Raw genomic sequence first — 24,499 nt, 5'->3', positions numbered from 1 at the left:
TCAGCTGCCGCCCCGGGCTGTGCTGCTGGTGCACTCGGTGCGCAGTCGTCTGCTGTCAGGTAGTGAGCGAGGACAGCTGTGCTGAGGGCATCGCTTTGTGGGCTGTTTAAGCAGTCGCTGTGCAATCACCAGCGTGATTTGAGGTTCCAGGCGGCGCTTGGTGGCGAGGCAGGCACAGTGTTTCTGACTCATTGGACAGCACCCAGTGTAGACAGTGACTGGAATTGTCGCTACGCTGACTTGAGGGAGGCAGCCAGTGCAGTCCCTTCCTGTAGGAATGCCGTACTGTGGGAGTGACACTGTGACGGGCACAGAGCTGTGGCCCTGTCCCCTTGGGGTCCTGGCCGGCCCTTGGAGAAGACCGGGAGACCCAGATTTGTTCCAGGAGTTTAGTGCTACTTTGGGGACGCGAGGCAGCTGACAGAGGACGTGTGGGCTAGGGATGCCGTGTCTGAGAGCGGGGCCTGCCCCGCGAGTCCTCCCCAGCGCGCTGCGTCCTTAGCGCAGGTTGTGCGGGTGCAGATCAGAGACGTCCTCCCACCTCAGTCAGAAGAAGGTGTGTGTGTGTGTGTGGAGAAATCCCTGTCAGTTTTAGGCATTTTAGGAGGTAAATCTTGACCAGTGCCACGATGCTGACTTATTAACCACTGTAACCTTTTTTGAGTGAGTTTTGCTGTTTCGATCATTTGCGCTCAACTGCAAAAATATGTGTGTGTTCTAGGTCTTGATGATGATGGAGATCTTAAAGGTAATGACTTCAGTCCTTTTCGCCCCTGCCTTTTAAGATGCAAGTTTTTGTTGGGTTTCCACAGACTGAGAAACGGGCTCCCTCTGCTTTTTGAAACCTTCAGGTGGAAATAAAGCTGCCGTTCAGGGAAATGGCAACATGGCCGCAGATGCATCCTGGAGCAACGGCTACACGTGCAGGGCCTGCAGCCTGCTGTCCGAGCGCCAGGACACGGTCCCCGGGCATGCCACCGCCCTTGGCGCCACCTCCAGGGTGTACTCGAGGGACAGGAGTCAGAAACGTAAGTTTCACTCATTTAAGAGCTAGAAAAAGAATTCATGTGCTGCAGCCCCTCTTACAAACCTGGTGTTGAAGGCCCAGCCCCCGTACTCCTCCTGTCGTAGACTTGGACTCGGTCATCCTGCACAAGGTTAAGAAACGCACCAAAAGTTAGCTTGGTTCCTTCTCACTCTTTCAGCTTCTGTTTTACAGTCAGTGCTTCTGTCCCGAGGAGTCCCTGAAACTGTAAATTTGTACTTAGATGAAACCAGTGGAACTGCGGTCACTCTCAGACGCGCACATGCACCGGAGGAGCGGCTCCATGTGCTGCTCGCTCCTCGGTACCAGAGGGGTTTGTGCCGGTGGGAGTGAGGCCCCTCGTCCCCTGGTCTCTAGAGCCCATGACCAAGGGAACTTCAGGCTTGCAGGCAGCTCAGCACTGGCCCTGTTGAGGTGGCAGCTCTCATTTCATGGACTCCCAGTGTGTAGCCACTGCCACTGGCGAGCCAGGTGGACGTCAGAGTCCTGGCTGCAGTGGCTGGAACACACGTCCTTGGAGAGGGCTCTGGAGCCGTGTGGCTGTCACAACTGTAGCCGGCCTTGCACACCATCCTGTGGGGCTTCCTCCTGGTCCCCTTCCAGATTCCATGGGGTGGCTGCAGCGCCTCTGCTGGCCCAGGCCCTCGTCAGCCTGACTTACTGCCCCATGGTCACTGCTCAAGTGCACATGGGGAGGTTAGGGAGCCCTAGACTTGAAACCTGCATCGCCTCATTTCTGGTATGCTCCTGGCGTGCTCAGTCTAAGAGCTGGTCTGCCCGGCAAGCCTGGAGCCATGCGCGCAGGTGATACGAGGCATGGGGAAGTGCCAGCAGATAGGGCAGTGTCTGGTTTACCGTGTTCCTGGCTGTGCCCGGCCACGAGGGCGCTCAGTGACCATTTCTCAGATGATTGGACATAAGGGACAATGGTACCAGGACTGAGCGGTCTTGTCGCAGCTGCTGACGCTTCTGGCTCTGTCTGCTGTGGCGTTACTGGCATCCCAGCCGTCCTACCACGCACTAGGAAAGCAGAAGGAGAGGGGCGGGTAGACTCAACAGGAGGACTTCCCTTCTAACACGGGGGTCGCATCGAACCTGCACTGCCATGTGGAGCCCAGCACAGGCTCTGCCCCAGTGTCTCCTGGACCCTCACGGCAGCCCTGTGGGACTCTGGCACGTGGCTGTCCCCACCGGGCAGGCTGTCAAAAGGCTTAGCTAGCTCTGCACCTTGCTGGAAAGCGATAGAGCCGGCAGGATGCTGTCGCAGGGCTCCCCACGCAAGATGCACTGGGGAGCGGGCGTTGAGGCTGTGTTGACGCACGCCATCGCTGCGTTGAACAGTGTTACCCTGAGAGGGAGCACGCTGCTCACAGATGTGTTAGGAACGCGTGCTGCTTCCCCGTGGCCTCCGCTCGGGTCAGAGCAGAGGTTACAGCTGTGTGTCCATAGCAGCCACTGTCCTGAGCTCAGCGATGCTCTGAATGTCTCCACGCGTGGACTGGGGGTGGCCCCTGGAAAGCCGTCACTGAATGCCCTGGCTTAGATCACTCTTGACTGTTTTTGAGGGGAAAACAAGTTTTATATATATTTATATTTTATCTCTATTCTTTCTTTCTTTTTTTAAATCCCCACCCCAGGATATTTTTTCCATTGGTTTTTCAGAGAGTAGAAGGGGGAGAGAGAGAGAGAAACATTGATGTGAGAGGGACACATCGATTGCTTGCCTCCCGCACACGCCCCAGCTGGGGCCAGGGATGGAGCCTGCAACCCAGGCGTGTGCCCTTGACCGGAATCGAACCCGGGACCCTTCAGTTCGCAGGCCAGTGCTCTAACCACTGAGCAAGACCGGTCAGGGCTGTTATTTCTTTTTTATTACAGTTTATATTCAGTGTTATTTATTAGTTTCAGGTATATTTTTATTTGCTTTGGGTGTCTGTTATCGCTTCCTTTGCTGCTTTAGATTATAACAGTAATTTGTAGAACCAACTAATATATCGCTCTTAAAGCGTCTGTCCCTGATGATGTGAGTAAAATGTTGATGAAGAACGTTGGAAAAATACAGAGTTGTGCGAGGGAGAAAATCAAATCCACTTAACTCACCCCCCCCCCCCCCCCCCGCCTCCACCCACCTCCCAGCAAGGGCCACCCACGCTGGGCTGCCGTCCAGGTTCCCGGACACAGCGGTCACACTGGGCGCGTGGTTGTATGGAACCTCATTGACTTAAGATACACTTCACTTAACGCCTCCCATCAAAAGGCTTTAAAAGGCTTCACAGTCTTTTTCTTGGGCCATCAAACAGTCCACAAAGCAGGGTGCTGATGAGACTCGGCCATGCGGCTGTGTCGAAAGGGGTGCCCGGCGCCCTTACCACCCTCAGCCCCCCTTGGCCTCCAGGCTGTTGTGTTGTAGTTCACACAGAAGTAGCAGGAGTTAGAATCTGAAGACAGACTCTTCTGTGTTCCCTAAGGCAGCACTTACGTCCCTGAGTAAAGGGTGTAAATTAACTTAAAAAAGCGGGTGGTTCCTTTGAAAAACTGTGAGTTGTGCTGGTGGTTTAGAGCAGAATTCTGCCCATTGAAGCAGCCGTCGTGGTTAGGGAAGCGAGGGCCGAGGGTCTGCTGCCTCACGGTGGGTGGTGAGCAGGCTCGGGCTGGGGCCACCCGGCCGTGCGGTGGGCTTGTCGCTGCAGAAGCTGAGCCCACTGCGCAGACACACCTGTGGGTGCTCGACTGCTCGGGCAGCTTCTGAGCCAAGCAGCTCGGCTCCTGGCGACGAGCTTGACGGAGGAGCGGTGCTGGCTGAGGCACCGCCGCTGAGGACACCATTGCTGGCAGTTCAGACGCATCGGAGCCCTGTCCCAGCCAGCGGCTTCTCAGTAAGCGTCGTGCTGAGAAGGGCTACGTACAGCTGCAGTTCCAGTGGGTTCTCCTTGTCGACTCCCCGAATGCTGTCCCATCTGCCCCGAGGCGGCACCACCAGGGTCTCCAGCCCACACTCTTTCCACTTCTTTACATCTTCAACTTAATGGGTGGAAATTGGGGCTTTGGGTTTTATCCTCAGGGAGACTGACCCTGCATCACCTCTTACTAAATGGCTTCTCCTTTCCAGCCTCTGTTCAGAGTGCAGAGCAGGGGCTTGAAGCCGGTAGCCCTGCCCTCGTGTGTCCTCTCGTACAGGCGCCAGTTCCCCAGCGGCCGCTGCTTTACGAAGCCGAGCAAAGCTCTCGTCTCATTTCTTTAGCATTGCTCCAGCTCCGGAGTCCCCCTCCCTGCTGGCCTCACGCCGTGTATTCTGGACCACGGGGGCTTTGCTGAGCGGGAGGAAGGGGGGCCCAGTGTTAGACCCGTAGAAGCAAGTATTTCATCCGCCACTCGGTGAAGAAACTTTTCCAGGGGTAAAAAGTTCCAGCGACTACACCTTACAGACTATCACCCTGCACGTTTCAGGTTCATGGGAGAAAAGTCTCGGGGGTCACACGGTGTTTTCTGAAGCTCGGGCATAGTGCAAAGGCGCCAAGTGCGGCAAGGCCCCCTTGGTCCAGCCTCCGTGACTGAGCGGTGCCTCCCGAGGCTGTGTGGTTTGTTTCTGTTGCCCCCCCTGCCAGTGCTGTGACACGTCCTTGAAGGCACACGCCTTACCTGCAGTCCTCCTGGCAGGCGATGCAGGAAAGTGGGCTGCGGTCAGGTGGGGAGTGGTTACTGCAGTATCTAAATGTGGGAGAGTGTGTGTGTGAACAGGATTGGGGTGAAATGGTCTCAAATTGGGTATGTTACGAAGTTGCTGGTGAGAGATTTGCGTCGGCAGCTCTGCCTCGTCGCGGTGACGTGTCACCGCAGGTGGTGCCGTTTGTCATTACGGCTTCCAGGTTGTGGTCTCTGGTGTCCATTTAAAAAGCGGAGTCTGCTTTGCCTGAAGCGAGTTATTTGACTGACTGATAGGGGAGGAGGAGTTGGCTTGTGGGAGGGAATTAACTGTGTTCACGGTTTTTTGATAGGCGGTGCGTCTTTCTGCGTGGATAGGATTCTGTGGCTGGCCACGCTCACTTCGGCGTCTCTGTCATCATTCTTAGTGCAACTTTTTCAAGTGGTTTTAATGAAGCTCAATTATGAATCAGAAAATTACAAATTGAAAAGCTGTGAATCAGAAGGTACTTAATTACTTTCTTACTCTTTTTTCCACCAAGCTATGCTCTCAAGGTGGAGAAAGCTCTGCGCTTCCCAGCGTGGCACGGTCACGTTTCTGCTCGCGGCCTCAGCCAGATCTCTCCTGGTGCTTTGCCCTTCCTCTGGGAGCTGGCGAGGGCCTCCGCGCTCTGTACGTAGCTGTTCCTGACAGCTGACCAGTGTGTGGGCATTGGTGTGTCACTTGTGCTTTAATCCCCACCCAAGGATGTGCTCGCTGACTTTTTTTCAAGAGGGGGAGAGCGAGAGAGAGACACCGATCGGTTGCCCCACCTGCGCGCCCTGACCGGGGGTTGAACCTACAACCTAGGCGTGTGCCCTGATCAGGAATTGAACCCACAGCCTTTGGGCGTAGGGAACGGTGCTCCCACCAGCTGAGCCACCCGGCCAGGGCTGTCAGTCACTTTTTAAATAAGTTAATATACTCAACTTCTGATTCTACTTTTTCAAAGCAAAAACAATTTATTGGGATGACATTTAGAATGATGTTTTTAACATTTTTAAGCAGCCCATCTTTGTATTACAGTGGTGGGCTCACTGTTTAGCCAGGTGGGACTTGAAAATCTCTTCCTAGCCAGAGCCCGTCACCTGTGCTCGCCTGCCCGCGCCAGCCCCAGCCGCGCTGAAGCAGGAGGGGCGGCCTCGCCTGTTCTCCGGCCTGCGGCTCCCTTGGGGTCTGAGACGGTTGGACCTCGCGGAGCTTCCTAAGCCTCTTTTGCGTGTGTTGCAGCTCATTCCGATCCCTGTGGGAGGATGACAGTAAAAGAGTGTCTCAGAGAGGACGGTCGCCTCAGTGTAAATGGGGAGTCGCTGTGTAAGTATGGCCTCACTCGCGCCCTCTGCTCCGCAGGGGCTCCCGCGGCCTGTGCCGTGGCCCCGATGCCGTCGGCGCTCCGTCCGCGGGGCTCGCGGCCCTCACGGTGGGAGGGCTGGCAGAGCTCCTGCTTACACCGTAACAGTAGAAGCTACTAACCACCGGGATGCATTTGCTTTGAGTCTTGTCTTTTTTCATAATCGAGTTTCCTAATTTTTTCGGAACTGCCATTGTTGTGCACAGTTTTCAAATGGACAAGATTTGCATATTAATCTGTCACATTAACTGCTTGTCACCACCACCCGCAGGCAATGACTATGAGGGGATGGAGCACCTTGAAACACACACAGCCACCCACTTGCAGTCCTCCGAGACAGGAAGGGCAGCGGGGACCGCAGGGACCGCCCTTTCCCGCGCAGGTTGATCGCAGTTTTCTTGTTTTACCATGTTCCGCACAAATGTCTTTTCTTGTTTGTATTGGAATTCAGGGCTCATTAGAAACAGATGGGATTCACCTACCTTTGGTTTAAAATATGGGGACTGCCTCTCTTAAATGACTTTGTAAGTGCATTTAGGAGTACAAGCAAAGGACCCCTTAGAGGCTTAATTAAAGGCTCGTAAAACCCTGGTCCCTCCCGTCCGGGGTGGGAACACCCGCCTGCGGAGCCGCTGTCCACCCTGAGCTGTGCGACCAGGAGTCACACACCAGTTAGGTGTCCTCCAGCTCACACTGCGGCCTTCTCGGTACGGGGCCTTGTTTTAGGCAGCCTTGTGTTTTGTTTTTTTAAAGTTGAGCTTTAAAATTAATTGTCAGCTGTTAATAAACATAAAACAATAGATTTTAAAACCCTTTTAAGCCACATTTCTTTCCACGTGAGCCATGTTGGAATTAATAGTCTCGGGAGTCAGCGCACAAGTGCTAAGGGCGTCTGCACCTTTCAGCAGCTGCTCCTGGAAGTGAAAGGAACTGGCCCCGCAGCTGTGAGTCTTACGAGCCGGGCGCTGGGGCAGGCGCAGGGTTTCACTCTCCAGTGGCCCTAGGGTGCTGAGGACGTGCGCCTGTGGGGTGGCTTTCTCCTGGGTCCTGAGTCGTCACTGTCTCCCCTGCAGAATTTTATTTCCTTCGAAGCATTTCATCATCGCTCCAGTGAAGCCTGCGGGCTGCGGCCCCACCGCACGGGGCTTCCGGGGCCTGCGGGCAGGAGGGAGGGAGGCTGTTCACGGAGAGCAGGGCTCTCAGTTTGTTTTGTGTCGGGCTTGGACTTAGTGTCCTGTGCTTTTTCCTGAGAAGGGAGTTGACTTCTGGTAGGAGAGAGTCTCGGTAGAGTCGCACTAGCCGTGGGCGTGCCGCGTGGTCGCTGTCTCTGTCTGTGTTTGAGTGTGCCTCTGCGCGTCTCGTCTGCCACAGGTCACGTCTCCAAGCAGACGCTGCGGAGGATCGGAGCTGCGGGGCGGTTTGCGGCGCAGGCCGTGCTGTCGGTCCTCTGGTTGGCCGTGTTGGCTCCAGGTGGTTATTTTGGCTTTGTGTTCACACTCTTTCTGGGTCCCGGGCAGTTAACACCTGCACTGCACGGTCTACCTAACCGGCCAGAATGTGAGGCTAGGCTTCCGTGTTCGCCCCTCGCTGTGATGTGCTCCACCTGTGCTTCGGGCTGCATGGGCTGTCTCTGTCCCTCGGCTGTCGGGGTTTGTGAGTCCAGCTGCCTGGTTGGACTGTAACGGAGACGCATGCCCTGGTGTGTCCTGTCCCGAATCTTGTCTGGTGTGCTGACGAGCCTTCCGCGTGGCTTTGCAGCTTGTCTCTGTCCGTGTGGAGCGTGCGGATGCGCCCGCCGTGCTGACCAGCATCTCCTAACACACCGCCTCCCTCACCACAGCCTCACCCCCTCGCCAGTGTCCGTTAGTCAGCCTCCTGGTGCTTCCAGCGCCGCCTCCGCTGAAACAGCTCCTTCGGGAGCCTGCTTTCCTGGGAACGGTCCCCGAGACCACCTGCTGTTCTCTCTTCCAGGGAAAGCCGCCGCCAGGATATTCTGGTGGCTGGGGAGTGGATGGTACCAGTTCGTTACTTTGGTTTCTTGGCTGAATGTGTTTCTTCTTACAAGGTAAGGAAACTGACGTCACGTCAGCCTCGAGTCTTAAGGAACTGGTTCTGGGCTAATTGCAGGCTGTCATTTGGTTTATTCTTTCATAGTGATTTAGCTTATATTTACAGTTTTTGTTGTTTGGTATGTTAATACCAATGCTCCCGTGTTCTTATTTAATTTTTCAAACCACCCCTGTGAGAAGGGAAAGGCCGGTGCCATTCCTGAGGAAAACGGGCAGGGTGCAGGGGTCAGGGGGCAAGGCCCAGGCCCCACAGTGAGGAGGGGGTGTCAGCCCTGGGCCAGGCCCTTTGACTGCTCTGGGGCAGTTCCCACGGCACCAGGTCACCTCAGTGGGCAGATGACCAAGGTTCTCCGGTGCCCTTCCGATAGCCCCGGGCATAGCCTGTGTCTTCTTGTTGACGTGGGCCGTGGGCCTGGAGGCACGGCTCTCCTGTGGGTGCACACACCTTGCAGGCGGAAGTGTAGCTGCATTTCTGACCCTGCACTCCCGCCTACAGTGGGCCCGCTCTGTAGGGATCGTCTGGGGAGGGAGCCTGCCCCGCACCGCCTCCACGTAAACCTTTCCTCTTGTCCTTAGGGGCCTTCGAAGCATCTGCAGGTTGTTGATCTTGCTCATTCCACTGTTGCTTCTGCTAGGTAAGTCGGGTTTGGCTTTGTGGCCTTCGTGGTTAATACGCACACGCATGTAAACGAGTGAGGGTCGCGTGCCTCTGTGCACCTCGCGGGAGGCGGTGCACGTGCTGCGCAGCAGCCGTGGTGGTTTCCTCTCCTCCAGGCGCAGGCCTTTCCTTGCGGGGCCAGGGCGGTTTCCTCTCCCTCCTGCCCGTGTTCAACTGGACGCACACACTCAGAACACAGAGGGCCGATGATCCCAAGGACATGTTCACGCCGGATACTTCCCACCTGAGCCGGCCTCCCGAGGTAACCAGCTGAAGGCTCTCACCTGGCCCTGCAGGTCTGCTTTGAGAGGATGCTTTCGTACGACTGCGAGCAGGCCGCTCAGCCGGGCGCCTGGTTTAGAAAATACTTTAAATGTCAAGCTCCTTAAATGCTCTGGAATAGCTCAGATAACGCATCTGTAACGTAACCTCGTAATTCAGTTAATCTGAAGAATAACAGTGTTTGTTACTTTGGAAAGCATAGAAAGTGTAGAGAAGGAAGTGGAAACCAGCCTAGCCTGCCACGTAGGAAACTCACAGATGACGGACGTGCTCGCATTTTCCTCTCATGTGTTCGTGTGCATTATAGTTGATGTTTTGCAGTAATGTTCTGTGTTGTGTTTTTTTGTTAAAGATTTTTTATTGATTTGTAGAGAGAGAGGAAGGGGGGGGTGGGGGTGAGAGAGAAACATTGATGTGAGAGCAACTTGCTGCCTCCTGCACACACCCCCTGGGAATGGAGCCTGCAACCCTGGCATGTGCCCTGATTGGGAATTGAACCGGCAACCCCTCGAGCCCAGGGCAGTGCCCGACCGACCGACCCATGCAGGGCTCTGTTTTGTAGCATTGACTTAGCGTGCACTAAGGGTTACTTGCTGCTGGTGTAACATCTCACTTGCGTTGCTGTGGGAATGCCTTCTTCTGTTTCAGGGTGCCGCTGAGGCGTCTCCCTGGCGCTGGATGAATGAGGTAGAAAGGCAGGTGACCTCCCTGTCTGGACAGTGTCAGAGCCGTGACGAGAAGCTGAGAGAACTGACAGCTTCGCTTCAGAAGCTGCAGGTGCGGGTGGACCAGATGGACGGCAGGAATGCAGGGATGTCGTCTTTGGTGAAGAGCCTGGTGGGGCAGCATCTAAAGGACTTGGAAGCCGGTGGGCTGCTGGGCTCCAAGGTGAGGCTGGGGGGCCCTTCCCGTCTTGTTTCCTCTGGGAACCCAGGACGTGAGAGGCACAGCCGTGGGGTGTGGCTGTGTTTTCTGTGTCAGAACCTGAGAAAATGCACCAGTTTTGAGGAGAGTGGGCCATCAGTTCTTTCCTCTGGGATACCAAGTAAACTAGGCACCCGTGCAGAGGCTCGTGGTCCATGCAAAACAGCTGCTGCTCCGCAGCACATCAAGTCCCTGCGGGCTCAGGATCCCACGGGGCCCAGGCTGGCAGCCTTTACGGCAGTTTACGTGCATTCTCTTTTAAAGAAAACAAGTGGCATTTAGAAAAAGAGTCAGTTTATGGAGTGTTCTGTAAACTCATGTTAAGACAGGTTCTAAGTTTGGTTAGCTGAGTACAGATGTGCCTGCTGCGGTTACACTGCCTTCCGATGTTTGCCTGGCACAGTGTGCTCATGGGGATCCTGAGGCAGGCAGAGTCCAACTTTCTTCTGAGGCGGCCACATGACTTATCTAATTACCTGGCAGTTGGCGATCTGCTGTCTCTTCCCTGGGCTCCTGGCACATATCCTTCTTACATGGGTACATTTTCCAGCATGTGCCGCCAGGTGCACAGAGCTCTGTACATTTACATTAACACTAAATTAATGTAGTTTCTCTGTTGCAGTAGCCACATTTCAAGTGCACAGTGGTGCACGTGGCTGGTGGCTCAGACATAGGACCGGTTCACCGTGGCACCAAGTTCTCCCGGGCCGTCCAGTTGGGCAGACTCTGGGTGCCAGGAAGCTGACAGCTGATTTAGGAACACCTTTCTCCATTCCCGCTCCCTGGGCTTGTCTTTCCAGCTGCCCTGCATCCCTGTGCTCTGGTTTATCTTGTTTTTAATCTCACTGTTATGTGAATTTTTATAAGTCATTGCGGTTATGTTTTGCAGTGAGGCGGGGTGTACATTAAGTGAGACTCCTCATACAAGAAGGGAGGTTGCTTTCTTGGTCTGTCTCCTGGCCTGGGTTGTAGTCTTTGCGAGGAGCAGCTCTGTTCTCTGCCTGCTGCTGGCCCTGGGCCGCTGTCCTTTGATGGTGGGCTTGGCAGTGGTTGCCTAGACCCTCCAGGGAGTGTGTCTCACCATCTTGCTGTAGCTTCGGCTTCTAAGAATTGTTGAAGAAGCTGGTGGGAAGATGTTGAGCAAACTTACTGTTTTTTCAGCAGTTACCTTGTGCTGAAAGCTTGGCTCTTCCCTCAGGTCACGCGCCTGTCACTCCCTTCTCTGCCCACAGGAGAGGCCGGGCCCAGCCACTCAGTGCTTAGTTACTTTAGTCGCCTGAGACCGTCTGCTCTGAAGGGTGTTACCAGGGCTCTGTTCCTAATAAATGTCCACCTGCCACTTTTCATGGGCGTGTAAGGGACTGGGGAGGAATAGAAGTGTTTCCCGATTATTTCAACCTCAAGTCACCAAGTGCAGCGGGCGCTTCAGGAATAGCTACTGGACACGTTGTGGTTGATTTGCTTTCTCCAAGCGTGTTCTGGTGACGACAGGGCCTCTTAGTTAAGATCCGCAGTAGCCACAAAAGCTCCCTGTGCGTTTCTGCACCGGTCTCAGGTCTCTAAAGCTGGAGGTGAAGGTGAGCACTGCTGGGGGGGGGCGGGTGACCCTCTCAGGGTGCTATGCCAGGCTGACCAAACGCTCTCTAAGTTTTGGATATTTTGTGTAGAAATAACTTGCCAGGTTTTTGTTTATTTGCTGCTTACCTTTCTCTGCCGTTTGCTCACTTTCCTTTCAAGACCGACTCTGTGACCTTCCCCCAAGGACACGAGTTGCGCATCTCCAGCCTGGAAGACCTCCTGGGACGACTGGCAGAGAAAGCCGAGGTAGTCCTTCTTGTCGCTGTGGCCCCGCAGCATGCTTCCCTAAGTAAAAGCCATGGGGTCAGTGTCCTCACTCCCCAGCTGTTCAGGTGCCCCTTTCACGTGTTGGCTACTGTCCTTTGTAAAACTGAGACTATCCTGCCTGTTCCCAAGTTTTCCCTGAGTGGCTCCATTTTACTGCTTTGATGCTTCATGAGTGTGTCCAGCCCACTGGTTCCAAGGTGTCTTTCGAGGGGGAGGCCTGCACCCGGGTGTCGGCCAGGCCACAGGGCACGGCTGGGAAAGCCGGGGGCCAGATCCCGAGTCTGCCTCCTGCTTGTCGGCCTCCTCCAGAGAGGAGGGACCTGATCTTTGACAGAAGCTGCCAGTTTTCTGGTGGGGAAACCTGAAGTCGATAGAGGCCGAGGCCAGAGGCCAGAGTGTTGCACTGGGCACAGAGCAGGCACAGCAGGGGGCCTGTCTGCTGGCTGACCTCAGCGTTGGGTGGGGCACAGCCCTTTGGGGACCTCGGACGGTGCTGTGTTAACTGTGTCACAGCTGGGCGAGTTCAGCTCGGTACCTGGTGAGGTGTTTTTGTGGTGCCGAGGGGAGGGGCCTCACTTGGCCTCCTTTGCGCTTGGCCGGCCCTGAGTCTGCGGGAAGAGACCTGTGCTCAGGTGTGGCCTGTCCACCTGGTGCAGTGTGGCGGCCTGTGCTGGGAGCAGACCCTGCTGTCAGCTCTTAGTGGGGAGTTTGTGTTCCCTTGTCCTGTGCTCGCCACGGGAGCGACTGCCGGGGCCCTGGTGCTGGTCCCGAGCTGCGCATGTGGAAGGTGCATCGAGCTGTCCCTGGTGGCCGGCGCTCCTCTCTCCGAGTTTGAGGAGGCAGCCGCTCACCTGCCCGCCTGCAGGCCTGGACTCCGGGTTGTGGAGGTGAAACCTGACAGACGCCAGTTTACACGTCCAGTGTGTGCATAGAGCTAATCGAGTGCGTGGTTTTTTGAGACATTACCACGTGGTGGTGCAAACAGAGTGTTTCTCGTACTTTTTAGGCCATCCAGAAGGAATTAGAACAGACCAAGCTGAGGACAGAGAGGTAGGAGAATTCAGTATTCATCCTGGGGTGGGGCAGCCGCGCTGGGGGTGACAGGCCTCTGTAGGGGACTCACAGCTGTGTGTCTTCCTGGGCAGCCCTCTGGAGCCACCTGAGTACAGAGGTGACCATCCATTACTCTGCTCACAGCACTCCCAAGGGCAGTGGTACCCCTTCCTTTGACCTGGGGTGCTTGGAGGGCTGCCCTCAGTGTGCAGATAAGTGGGGCTTATGTCACGGTTGGGGGGACTCTGTGCCTGTCGCTCAGCTGGCACCATGGGCATCGAAGCTCAGCCTTGTCGTGTGGGCAAGACCTCTGCCTTGTGAAATGGGCCATTTGCAGCAAGGCTGCAGCCTGTCCTATTCTGAGCAGGGCTCCTGGCCTCTTCTGAGCCAGTTCTTTGCCATCTGAACAGTCCAGTCCCTCAGCAGCTTCCTGGGGTGTGAGATTTGGCTCCTCACTGCACCTGGTGCGTCCCTCTGTGGCCACCCTTCCCCTAAGTCACTGACACTATGGACTTCCCCTTCCCTCGACTCTGAGCGCAGCCTGTCTCTTCACCCCTTAATTCATCCACACAAGTCATGCCTGCCCCCTACGCCCTACCCCCCATTTGTCTAAATATGACACCTTCACCCTTCGTTGCTCAACGATTCCTGAGGCTCCACCAGGGACCCAGCGAGGAGCTTGAGTCTCCCTGTGCTCTCCGGGCTGCTGTGTGTGCTGTGGGTCTGCTGTCGGGGTTTGGCCATGTGGCCCCTGGAAGGACAGTGGATGAACCACAGCCTGTTCAATAGAAATGTGTTTGATGTGCTGATATGCAGACCCTCAAGTGTTGACCTGGGAGTGTGCTCTTTAGAGTATGAATTGTTGGTGTCTCAGCTACTATACCTACTCATAACCAAATACTAATATAATATTGCAGTATTTTATATTATGCAATTCCTACACAAAAAAATGTTATTAAACCTGACGCTGAAACCATACATTTTTAGTTCACTAATCCCATCCATTAGCGTGAAAAGTTCATACTCAGCTTTGTGATGGTTACTGATAAATACGATCTCACCTTTGAAGTCTTTTTTATAATTATGAGGAGAGAGAGTAAATATTGAACAGCTTTGAGAGAGCTTTCCCGGCCCTGTTAGCACACATTAGGCAGGTAGGTGCCTCCTCACGGGCGTGGGTGAACCTCGGGGACTCGGACTTGAATGTGGGGACCTTCCTGTGTGTGTGGGACAGGTTGACAGTCGCACACTGGGTCTTGGGCCGCACAGCTTCTACCAGAGTTCACTGAACCTGTTCTCCCCCCCACTCCACCCCACTGCCAGCGGGGCAGAGCAAGAGCAGCACCTGCTGTCCATGGTGACAGAGCTGGAGCGCGAGCTGGGCCACCTGAAATCAGAATTGTCAGCTTGGCAGCCTCTGAAGAACGGCTGTGAGAAGGTCCACACAATACACGAAAAAGTAAGTTTCCTCCGATTTTACATGTTGTGTGATCATAAAAAGTAAAAGAACACGCGAGTTACTTAATGTTTATTAATTTTCTTTTTAAAACTTCATTTTACTGTATTTGAAGATTTTAAAATTTTAAAATAATTAAAGCGTCCTCTCTTGAATTTCCCGTCCGGTAACGTGCCACGTTAACACTGCGTGACCCTCCCCCGCTGGCGGTGCGCACAGCCCCGCGCTGGCATTCATTGCGCCTGCAGCTTCGTCTCGTGCCCTGCGTCCCTGGCCTGCCTTCAGGCCCACGTCCTTGTGCAGAAGAGGGACCGAGACGCTTAGAGCTGCAGCAAGTGGGAACATCTGCATGCAGAAGTCACCATAAGTCAGTCAGTAGGTGGGGGACAAGCACGTCCCTGCTGGGCGGGAAGCCTGAGTTAGTGGGACACAGTGGCAGCGTGGGCCAGGCATGGGAGCCCGGAGCTTCGTCTCAGTCACAGGTTGAAAATTCAGATGAATGACTGGCCTTGGCCTGTTTGGCTCAGTGGTTAGAGCGTCAGCCTACGGACTGAAGGGTCCCGGGTTCAGTTCCAGCCAAGGGCACGAACCTCTTTTGCAGGCTCGATCCCCGGCCTGGTCTGGGTGTGTGCAGGAGGCAGCCCATCTACGTGTCTCTCTCACATCAGTGTTTCTCTCTCTCCCTTCACCTCTCTGAAAAGCGATCGAAAAACCACCCTCAGGTGCGGGTTGAAAAAAAAAGAATGAGATGAATGACTGGTCTTGTTTTGTTAATGCTCACCTGAGGGGTTTTTTTCCCACCGATTTTTTTAGAGAGTTGGTGGGAAGAGGGGGGCACAGATGAGAGACATCAGTGGGTTGCCTCCCGCACACGCCCAGACCGGGGCAGAGAGCCAAACCAGCAGCCCAGGTGCGTGCCCTTAACCAGGAATAGAACCCGAGACCCTTGGATGTGCCATCCGACACTCGAACCCCTGAGCCACTGGCCAGGGCCGAGTGACTGTTCTTCAAGCTCGTGGGGGGAGAGGTGACAAGTTCCTGCGGCTGGCGGGATTGTGAATGCCTCCAGCCTTTGGCAGACAGTCTTAAGTTGTTAACCAGTTGCAAAGACACAGACTGAAACGAGCTACCACGCTGTGTGTGACGCCCCCCGGAGAGGAGGCCGTGGTGCCAGCAGCCTCCAAGTATCACGTTAATGGCGTTAGCAGGCAGGGGCTGCGGGGCCGGGTGCCAGCATTCCCGTGGCCAGTCAGGGCAGTCCATGCTGCGGACTGTCTCAGCCCTGCCTGGGTGCGTGAGTGCTGCACACAGTCCCAGGATGCCGGCTGCTCCCCCGCCTCTGCCCAGTGCCGTTCTGTACAGAAGTGTGTGTGGAAATAACGCATGTGGGTATTTCTGGATACACGGTTACGCTTAAAGTGTCCCTCATCTCCGCACCTCGTCTCTGCGCCTCCCCCGTGGGCCTCCTAGATGCCGGGGTGGGCGAGGCTGGCACCTGGACACAGCGCCTCCTCCCTCGGCCTGCAGGCACACGTTCCACTTGGGCCGTGCCCTCTCCGCCTCCTGCGCTCTCTAGCCTACTCCAGCGTTTCTCGGGGGGTTCTTAAGTTTAACATGAAGGGGAAATCATGTCGTTTACATGATGGGCATTGAGCTGGGGATACTGCCTCGGTACCCAAGGAGACGGGAGTACGGAGCCAAAATGATTTCTGCTTTGTTTTCTCATGACTTTACTAGGTCGATGCCCAAGTCAGAGAGACTGTCCGACTCCTGTTCTCGGACGAACAGCAAGGTGGGTCTCTCGACTGGCTGATCCAGAGGCTGTCCTCTCAGTTTGTCGGCAAGGACGAGCTGCAGGTTCTGCTGCGAGAGTTGGAGCTGCGGATACTGAAGAACATCTCCTACCACGTTTCTGTGACCAAACAGATGCCGACGTCGGATGTTGTCATGTCCGCAGTGAACACAGAGGGGGTTTCTGGGATCACAGAAGCGGTAGGTGGATATCAAGGAGAGGTTAAACCTGTCGTGGCGAGAGGGTGGCCACGTTCCTCAGCAGCGGAGATATGGCGGTGACCTCGAGGGTGCTCAGTACAGGGCAGGGTGCAGAGAGGCGGTTGGGCCCCGTCATAGCTGCTTCTTGGGGGTGCTTTATGTTTTATTAACCTTCTTACCCCAAAGTGCCATCTGCCTGGTGGCCACACACACGGTGCCAGGTCACATTCCCTGCTCAGAACCTGCTTTGTCACCACTTCATGCACCAGAGGGCCTCTGGCTGAGGGGCTGGGAGGCGGTGTGCGCCCCGTGAACAGGCTCCAGTGCCCTCCCATGTCTGCCCGGGGCCCCACTGTGGTGCAGACTGAAGTTTGGATTTGCCAAAACATCCCCCGTGCCTGTTATCCCCAAAATAGGGCCAACTGACAGCCTTCTCCCTGAAACGTTTGGCGCCCACACCTGTGTTAACAGCCTTCTCTCTCCTCCCTGGGTCGGCGTCCCCTCCTGTGCCTGCTCCCATTTAGCAAGCACACATCATCGTGAACAACGCACTGAAGCTATACTCCCAGGACAAGACCGGCATGGTGGACTTCGCCTTGGAGTCTGGCGGTCAGTCAATTCCTCTGATTCCTGAGCAGATGGTCACCTGTTGGCCCAGTGCAGCCTTAGTAGCTGCGCCCCACCCCACCCAGCAGCCAGCACTCGGAGCTTTCAGAAACCTGAGAGCACAGCCGGCCTCACCCACCCCATCATCTTGGAGGGTCTCCCCTGGGAGGGCTGGGGCTGTGCTGATGTGCGCACAGCAGCTGTGGGTAAGCCCGTCAGCAACGTCCCAGTTTGGGGCATTTCCGTGTCTTTTGGGGTCGCTCTGTGTCAGAGTTGACCAGGGTGCTGGTGGCTTCTGGTCTTGTGTGTGTCTAAGCACAGGCCTGTCTCAGTTCACTGCATGTCCCAGGTGGCGCGTTTCTGTGTTTTACCCTCAGCCGAGTGTGTTTTTAGTGGCCCTTTTAGAAAGGGGGAGAGTGACAGAGAGAAACATCTGTTGATCACCTCCCGTACCCGCTCTGACCGGGGATTGAACCACAGTGCTCAGGGCACTTTTTTTTTTATATAACAAATTGAAGGCACCACCAGCAGAAAAACAACACTCTTTATTGTGATCCCCGCTTTCTGTGGTGGTCGCCCAGGTGCACCTGCCAGGGCACCTGCACAGACGTGGAGACCTGCACAGTAATGGGAGTGACAGGGCGGTTCCTCCCGGCATTGGGGAGGTCCTTCCAGCACCTGCCTCCTGCGGGACCACACAGTCCAGCAGGGACGGGTCATTGTAGCATCGAGGAAGCGGAGCAAACTCCATGGAGAGGTGGTGGGATCCCCAAGGAAATAAGGAAAGTGGCTTCTATCTGCAGCTGTGTGTATGCCCCAGACCAGAAATTCCAGGTCCGGGCATGTCTGAAAGATGAGAATTGTGGTTTAGTGACCTGTCGTGGTCCACATATGTACTTTCCGTCACCTGACCTCTCTGTGACACGTGGATCTAACACGGGACATTTTCGTGAAGAAACAGCAAGTTTGTGTAGGATGCAAGACGTCCAGCCAGTGGGGAGGCTTTGCACCGCACGTGTACAGAAAGTCTCGGTTTCCTGGATTTTTAAAACTTAGGCTTGACAGAGGAGGGCCGGTGGGCTAGTGTTTCTTGGAGAAAAGGAGGTTCTGCGTACACGCAGGATATTGAAGGGCTGGAGCATCCTGCAGGGTAGCAGTGGTTTTAGAGCCCGCAGTCTCAGGTGCCCTGTCCCAGGAGGGTAAGAGGTGTGATGGCCTGTACCCGCGGCAGACACGTCCCAGCCCAGCGGTGGGCCGTGGTCTTGTGTCCGGTCACTGGGGCCTATTGAGTCAGCCCTCTAAACCTTGCCAGCCAGGACAGTGGTGCCCGATCCAACTCATTATTCATTTAGAAACATGAACAGCCCTGGCTGGTGTGGCTCAGTTGGTTGGAACATTGTGTACTGAAAGGTCGCAGGTTTGATTCCAGGTCAGGGCACATACCTAGATTACAAGTTCGATCCCCGATTGGGGTTGGGGTGCATATGGAAGGCAGCCAATCCATGTTTCTCTCTCACATCAATGTTTCTCTTCCCTTCTCCCCTTTCCTCTCTCTAAAAAGTCAATAAAAACATATCCTCAGGTAAAGATTTAAAAAAAAATATCATGAACAAAAGTTTACTCAGAGTTGCTGCCCCAGTAGGTGCAGACAGGGGGAGGAACCAGTGTTTAAGGGCCTTCCTTCTGGTGGCAGCAGGTACAGATTGTGTGTCGGAGAGCGGTCACACTCCTGACACTGCATTTAGGAAAATTGAAACAGATTGGGGCTGATCCCAAAGTAGAGGCTTCTTGGTACAAGTGACAAACTTGAGAAGTTTAAACATCAGAGCGCACCCCCCCCCCCCCCCGAGGTGGTAACAACACTGGTTCCAGAGTGAAGACGCAGGTGCTGACACGGACTTACCTTCGCTTTAAGGTGGCAGCATCTTGAGTACGCGCTGCTCTGAAACGTACGAGACCAAGACGGCGCTCATCAGCCTGTTCGGCATCCCACTGTGGTACTTCTCCCAGTCCCCCCGCGTCGTGATCCAGGTGAGGAGCTCTTCGGGACGGGCGTCATCAGGTGCCTGTTGTGTCCGACTCCGTGATGTAGTTTCTAGCTTTTTGTTAAGGTGTAAAGTACGTGTAGGAGAGCGTGCAGTTGTGGTGCACAGCTCCGTGAGCTTGCACACAGTGGGCATGTGCAGGACCAGCACCGCCTGGGAGTCAGTGGTGCCATCACCAGTCACCCCTCAGGTCCCTCTTGCCCCAGGATTGACTGGTAACAGTGAGAGGCTGACTCTGTCCCGTCCTGAGTGTGAGCAGGCGTGGCTGTTGCAGCTGCAGGGCCCACTGGAGCGTCGCTGTGCCTGCTCGTGACTTGGGGGGGGAAGGGGAAGGGGAAGGTGAGCCCTGCAGGCTGCAACCACGCACCTGCGGGCTCGGGCGGTGCTGCCCTCCCAGTGCCTCACTCGCCCCGTCTTACCAATTTAAAGGACTGGAGTGTGGAGACTTGAGATCGTCAGATGCATTCATTTGACCTCAGGACTAAACTGCTGTTCTACATTAATGGTGTTTTTGGAAGAAAATTCAGATGATTTTTTATGTGAAATGTTAGCGTGAGAGTGACCTTGCACTTAGAGACCAGACCACAAGCTCAGCCTAAAAGAATTCATGGATGAGGCGAGCACTGAGTTAGTCTCCACAAACTTAAAATGCTGGGCCCTGGTGCTGTCCCAACAGTAATCTGTCCTCGGTGCCGGCTGGTGTCTGACGTGCGGGACTGCTGACCTCTCTTCGTCCTTGCACTTGTCTGTCACCATGGTCCACAGGTCCCCCGCTCACTTTGTACACAGACATGGGCTCTGCGAGGCCTTGGGCGCACGGGGCTGCCCTTTGCCACCCATTATGTGGGCCTGGGTGCCCAGCTCGGTCACCTGGTGGTCGGGAAGCAGCTGTCCTCTACACGGTAGACACGTGAGAGCGAGAAAGAACCAGTCACCTGACCGGGAAGGAGGGTGGGAACTGCTGGCTGTCATGGGTGAGCGACAGATGGTGGATGCTCACAGGAGGGAATGTTGTGCCAGGTGGAGGGTACGCGCCCACCCTCTGCCTGGGCAGCACAGCCACCCCGGGCTCAGACCCAGACCTCTTGGGAGAAGGCACAGCTATAGCTCACTGAACGCAGCCACACCAGCGGAACCTGCCAGAAATCCACTTGGCACAGAGCCCCCGAGGGGCTGCAGGGAGACTGCGGGCCTCCCACCACTGGCGAGCATAGTCCTCGGGGTCAACACTTTAGGACTAGGCCCCTTCTCACAGGGCGGGCAGAGGGGCGACTGGAACCCAGGGGCACAAAGGACGGAGAATGGTATGTTTCCCTCGTCTCAGTCTACCCTGCCCTCTCTCTCGACTTGCGCACGGAGACCTATTGTGGCCAGCACCACGGGGCAGCCGGTGCCGGGGCACGTGAAAGTCCCGCCATCCATGTTTAGTGCCTTTGCCAGTATCTCGGATGGGAGTGGGAATGTGGGTCAGAGGGTTGATGTTGCCAGGGTCGGGCTTCCTGAGCTTGCACGGTTTGCACCTTGACCAGCGCCTGTGAGCCTGCGCTTCCCACAGCCTCAGTGACAGGTATTGTCCACCTTTGGGATGGTGGCCTGTTAGGTGAGCCACGGCAACACCGGCCACGTAAACTTGGGTTTCTCGTTCCTGTGCAAGGTGGACCCCTCACGTGGTTGGGGACCACTCACACCTCCTTGTGTTTGACCTGTGCTTATGTCCGAGGCCTGGCTTCTGAACTCTGCAGGACTTGCCTGTGGACTGGAGACAGTCCCCGTCAGCATTTGAGTGGCAGACCCCTCCCCCAGTGTTTTGATCTTGCTCATGGTGATTATTTTACCATGTAAAAATTCTTCTATTTTTATTTCAATATTATCAGTCTTTTTTCTTACTGCTTCTATTTTATGAATAGTTAAGCACTTGTTCAACTGTTAAGTCTTGGTGTTTTGCCTTTCTCCAGCCTGACATATATCCAGGTAACTGCTGGGCATTCCGAGGCTCCCAGGGGTACCTGGTGGTACGGTTGTCGATGGAGATCCACCCGACCAGCTTCACTCTGGAGCACATACCAAAGACGCTGTCACCCACAGGCAACATCACCAGCGCCCCCAAAGACTTCTCCGTCTATGTGAGTGTGCTTGGGCCCTGGAGGCTCCACAGGGTGCTCTCCCAGCTCAGGGCTGCTTCTGAAGCACTGCGGGCAGCCGTGGGCCGCGCAGAGGGACAGTCAGCTCCCTGCTGCTGGTCAGCTTGCCCACGTTCTTTCAGCTGCTGCCCTCTTCTCAGTGATGGGGGAACAGCCCTGAACAAAAGGCCCGCGATAACGGCCTTCCAGAGGCCCCTTTCGTGACGGAGACTGGTTTCCCCACCCGCACTAACGAGAAGCAGCTAAGTCACTGTTGTTGTCCGTGATTCAGTGATGGTCTGGTTTTGGTTTCAGGGACTAGAAAATGAATATCAAGAAGAAGGGCAGCTGCTGGGACAGTTTGTGTTCGACCAGGACGGGGAGTCACTCCAGATGTTCCCGGTCCCGGTGAGCACCTGCACCTCACACTGGTCCCCAGTTCCCTCGCCCCTGAGTCACTGGACCTGCTGCCTTAGCAAACTGTCAGAAGTGCGTGAAGGTCAGCTCTGGGGAAAGGGGAGCTGAGCCTCCTGCTTTTCCCTGAATGAGCCTTTTTAGTACACGTTTTGCTCCCCTGAACGTGTCCTGTCCTGAGCCAAGTCTGTGGCTCCTGGTGAGTTCTCGGCTTCACCTGAGTGCTGCGTCCTGCATTAAGTGCCTTGGGGTGTATTGGAACTTTCAAATAGTGTCGTTGGGACAGTGTTGGGCTCAGGAGTGTTAATATGAAATAAGTTAATTTTTTTTTGTCCCCTTTGATTTCAGAAAAGGCCTGAAAGAGCTTTTCAAATAGTGGAACTCCGGATTTTTTCTAACTGGGGCCATCCTGAATACACCTGTCTCTATCGGTTCAGAGTTCACGGAGAGCCTGCCAAGTAGGGACTCCTCCCTGCTGTTGTACATTGTGTATATACTGGGGCAGCCTGAGACACCGGACCCCCCTTCCCTCGCGAATGAGCGCGTAGGGAACGACAGGATGACGTCACCTGTTAAGTGTTGCCGACTGCCAGCAGCAGACGCGGGAATTGGAGCAATAAATGTTGTGACACCCGCTTGCCGTTGTGTCCATAGGAAATTGCGTGTGGAGTGCTTGGGTTTTGGGAGCTCCGTTAGCAGCAGGTGGTTTCGGGAAGTCGTTGAATGTATGGTTCACAAAGACACTTTGTTTTGGGGATTTGTTTTTAACATAAAGCTTTTTATATTTGTGTTTTCTCGACATCAGGAACAGAGTAAATGAAGTTAACAGGTTTGATATGTTCTTGCAGCTTCTGCACTTAGCCGTTCACTGGGGGCCAGATGTATATTCTGTGTTCAGTCCAGCACTCAGCTCTTTCAGGGAAAATCAGTGTCACCAAATCTCAGTCCTCAACTCCTTCCCTTTAGGGCGGGTTTGTCCTCCACCCAGCACCAGGTGGGGAGATGACAAAGTGTGGTTTTCTGCTCAGTTTCCTCTGCTGAGAAAAATGTTCATTCAGGGCTTGGTGTGCAGACACCCGTCAGGAACACAGAGCTGCACTGGTGTGGGCCGAAGTGGGTCTGATTGGGGAGGGGACCTCTGGGTGTAAACACACAGAAACAGTTCTCAGGGCTCCTCCCTTTGGGTCCCCCTGGAGGTTCACTTCACGGTATGAATAGGAACCACGAGATCCGATCTCATGGGGGTTTTCAGGTTTTCTTTAGAATTTTGCTGAAAAGGAAACACTAACATGCTCCACATCATTCAGAGGCTGTTTTTATTCCACTGTGGAACCAAAGGAGACTGTCTGGCGTGGCCAGTTCATAAAACCCTGTGTCTTACAGCTTCCTTGCGGCAGCGCTCAGCACCGGCGCAGGGGTGTCGGCCGTTCTCCTTTGATTCCTGAGATGCGTTTTGGTGATAATTAACATTTAACACTGAGTCTATTTAACTGAGCAGACTTTATAAGTGAGATATCCACGAGGCACTTACGGTGTTACCGATGTTTTACCTTAAAATTATTTAACTTTTATTTGGGTTAAGAGTGTTTCTTGGTGTACCATAAATTGTTGTATTTTCAGGAAAAGATAAAATGATGGTGCTGACAGGTCCTCTGGCATTTTATGTATATTGCACAGCAGTCCTCCAGTTCACCAGCCTGGTGGCTTTTTATTAGCTTAGAGTGGGAACTAAGGGCTGTGCAGTTGAGTTGGATAAAATGTATGCAGATGTTTCCTGTATTACAGGATAAGTATATAAATCAGAATTTCCTATATAAAACTGAATTTGGGAGTTGGGGTGGAACTATTTTGAATATTAATTTATTTTTAAAGATGCAGGATAGGACTTTGTGCAGTGTATTTTTGTAAATGCTTTTCCAAATATGTCTCTGGTAGTGCTGCTGCTGCCACCAAACTGATGCTATTGAAATGTTTAAATAAAGAATTTAATTTTTAAAAGTGCACGTGATACTTCAAGTGACTAATAAACAGCGCCTCTCGGTCGGGTCGCTGTGTCTGCCCCGGGGCTGGGTTCGCTGCCCTCTGCCTGCGGTGTCGGGACTCGAGGGAGCCCGCCCCGTCCCGCCCCGCGCTCCCCGGGGCCCCGCTGTGCAGTCGGGACGCCCACCTGCACGAAGGGCTGGCTTGCAGGGCCGGTCGCTCGACGAGGAAATGGGGGAGGGGTGACCTCCCCGAGCACCCTGTGGTCCTGCTGGCGACCGGCGGGCGGGGCGCGTCCAGCCCCTCCGGGTTTGCTGGCGAGCACAGGCTGGGGCAGAGGGTCGGGCTGCGAGCGCGGCACGCGGCTTATCGCCGGCGGGGCCCACCTGTGCGCCGAGCACCTGCTGCGCGGGGCCCTGCGAGAGGCAGAGCCGCAGGGGCGCCCCACCCGCCGCCTGGTTTCCATTCGGCAGCAGGTGTGCGCGCCCACCTGGCGCACCTGCCCCGCCCCCGCCCAGCGGCTCGGCCCGGCGGCCTGGCGAGCTCGGCGCGGCCGGCAGGGGGCGCTGGGGACCCCTTCAACTAAGGCGGTCGGGAGGCAGCCGCGCCCGAGGCCGACCCTCCCCGACGAGGCCCGCCTGGCCCTGGGCCGGGCCGCCTGCGGGCCGAGGGGAGCCGCCCTCTCCCGGGCCCTCGCCCCGCCCGCGAGCAGGCGAGGCCGCGCGGCCCCCGCGGGGCTCACGGACCCACTGCCGCCTCCCTTGGAGGGCGACTCGGGGCGCAGGCCCGCGCGGGGCGTCTCGCGCCCGGTCGGCCTCCCCGCCCAGAGGGGCGCCCGTGCGCGGCGCCCGCCCGCTCCGCAGCCCGGGCCTCAGGACGCCCGACCCGCCGGCCGAGTTGCCGCGGCCGGGCCTGGCCCTGGACCGCCCGGCGCCGCCCGGAGCCTCGGCCCCAGGACCGGCTGAGCCGCTCCCCTC

General features: G+C 55.4%; 1 protein-coding gene across 1 annotated transcript in view; it reads left to right on the top strand.

Annotated features, from left to right (window-relative positions):
- The window catches only part of SUN1 (Sad1 and UNC84 domain containing 1), a 31,800-nt gene extending 8,260 nt beyond the window's left edge, over positions 1-23,540 (top strand). Inside the window, exons 5-23 of the mRNA XM_016212967.2 lie at positions 722-748; positions 852-1,028; positions 5,041-5,193; positions 5,958-6,041; positions 6,350-6,460; positions 7,450-7,548; positions 8,050-8,143; positions 8,724-8,782; positions 8,922-9,067; positions 9,736-9,975; positions 11,749-11,835; positions 12,863-12,906; positions 14,233-14,368; positions 16,103-16,357; positions 16,882-16,966; positions 18,879-18,994; positions 20,964-21,131; positions 21,444-21,536; positions 21,891-23,540. Of these exons, the coding sequence (XP_016068453.2) occupies positions 722-748; positions 852-1,028; positions 5,041-5,193; positions 5,958-6,041; positions 6,350-6,460; positions 7,450-7,548; positions 8,050-8,143; positions 8,724-8,782; positions 8,922-9,067; positions 9,736-9,975; positions 11,749-11,835; positions 12,863-12,906; positions 14,233-14,368; positions 16,103-16,357; positions 16,882-16,966; positions 18,879-18,994; positions 20,964-21,131; positions 21,444-21,536; positions 21,891-22,004 (2,288 nt within the window). The 3' untranslated portion in view covers positions 22,005-23,540. The remainder of the gene's footprint in view (positions 1-721; positions 749-851; positions 1,029-5,040; positions 5,194-5,957; positions 6,042-6,349; positions 6,461-7,449; positions 7,549-8,049; positions 8,144-8,723; positions 8,783-8,921; positions 9,068-9,735; positions 9,976-11,748; positions 11,836-12,862; positions 12,907-14,232; positions 14,369-16,102; positions 16,358-16,881; positions 16,967-18,878; positions 18,995-20,963; positions 21,132-21,443; positions 21,537-21,890) is intronic.
- The last annotated feature ends 959 nt before the right edge of the window (positions 23,541-24,499 follow it).

The sequence above is a fragment of the Miniopterus natalensis genome, chromosome 4 (genome assembly GCF_054644295.1).
Source record: "Miniopterus natalensis isolate mMinNat1 chromosome 4, mMinNat1.hap1, whole genome shotgun sequence".
NCBI lineage: Eukaryota > Metazoa > Chordata > Mammalia > Chiroptera > Miniopteridae > Miniopterus > Miniopterus natalensis.
This window is presented reverse-complemented; position numbering and strand designations above follow the sequence as displayed.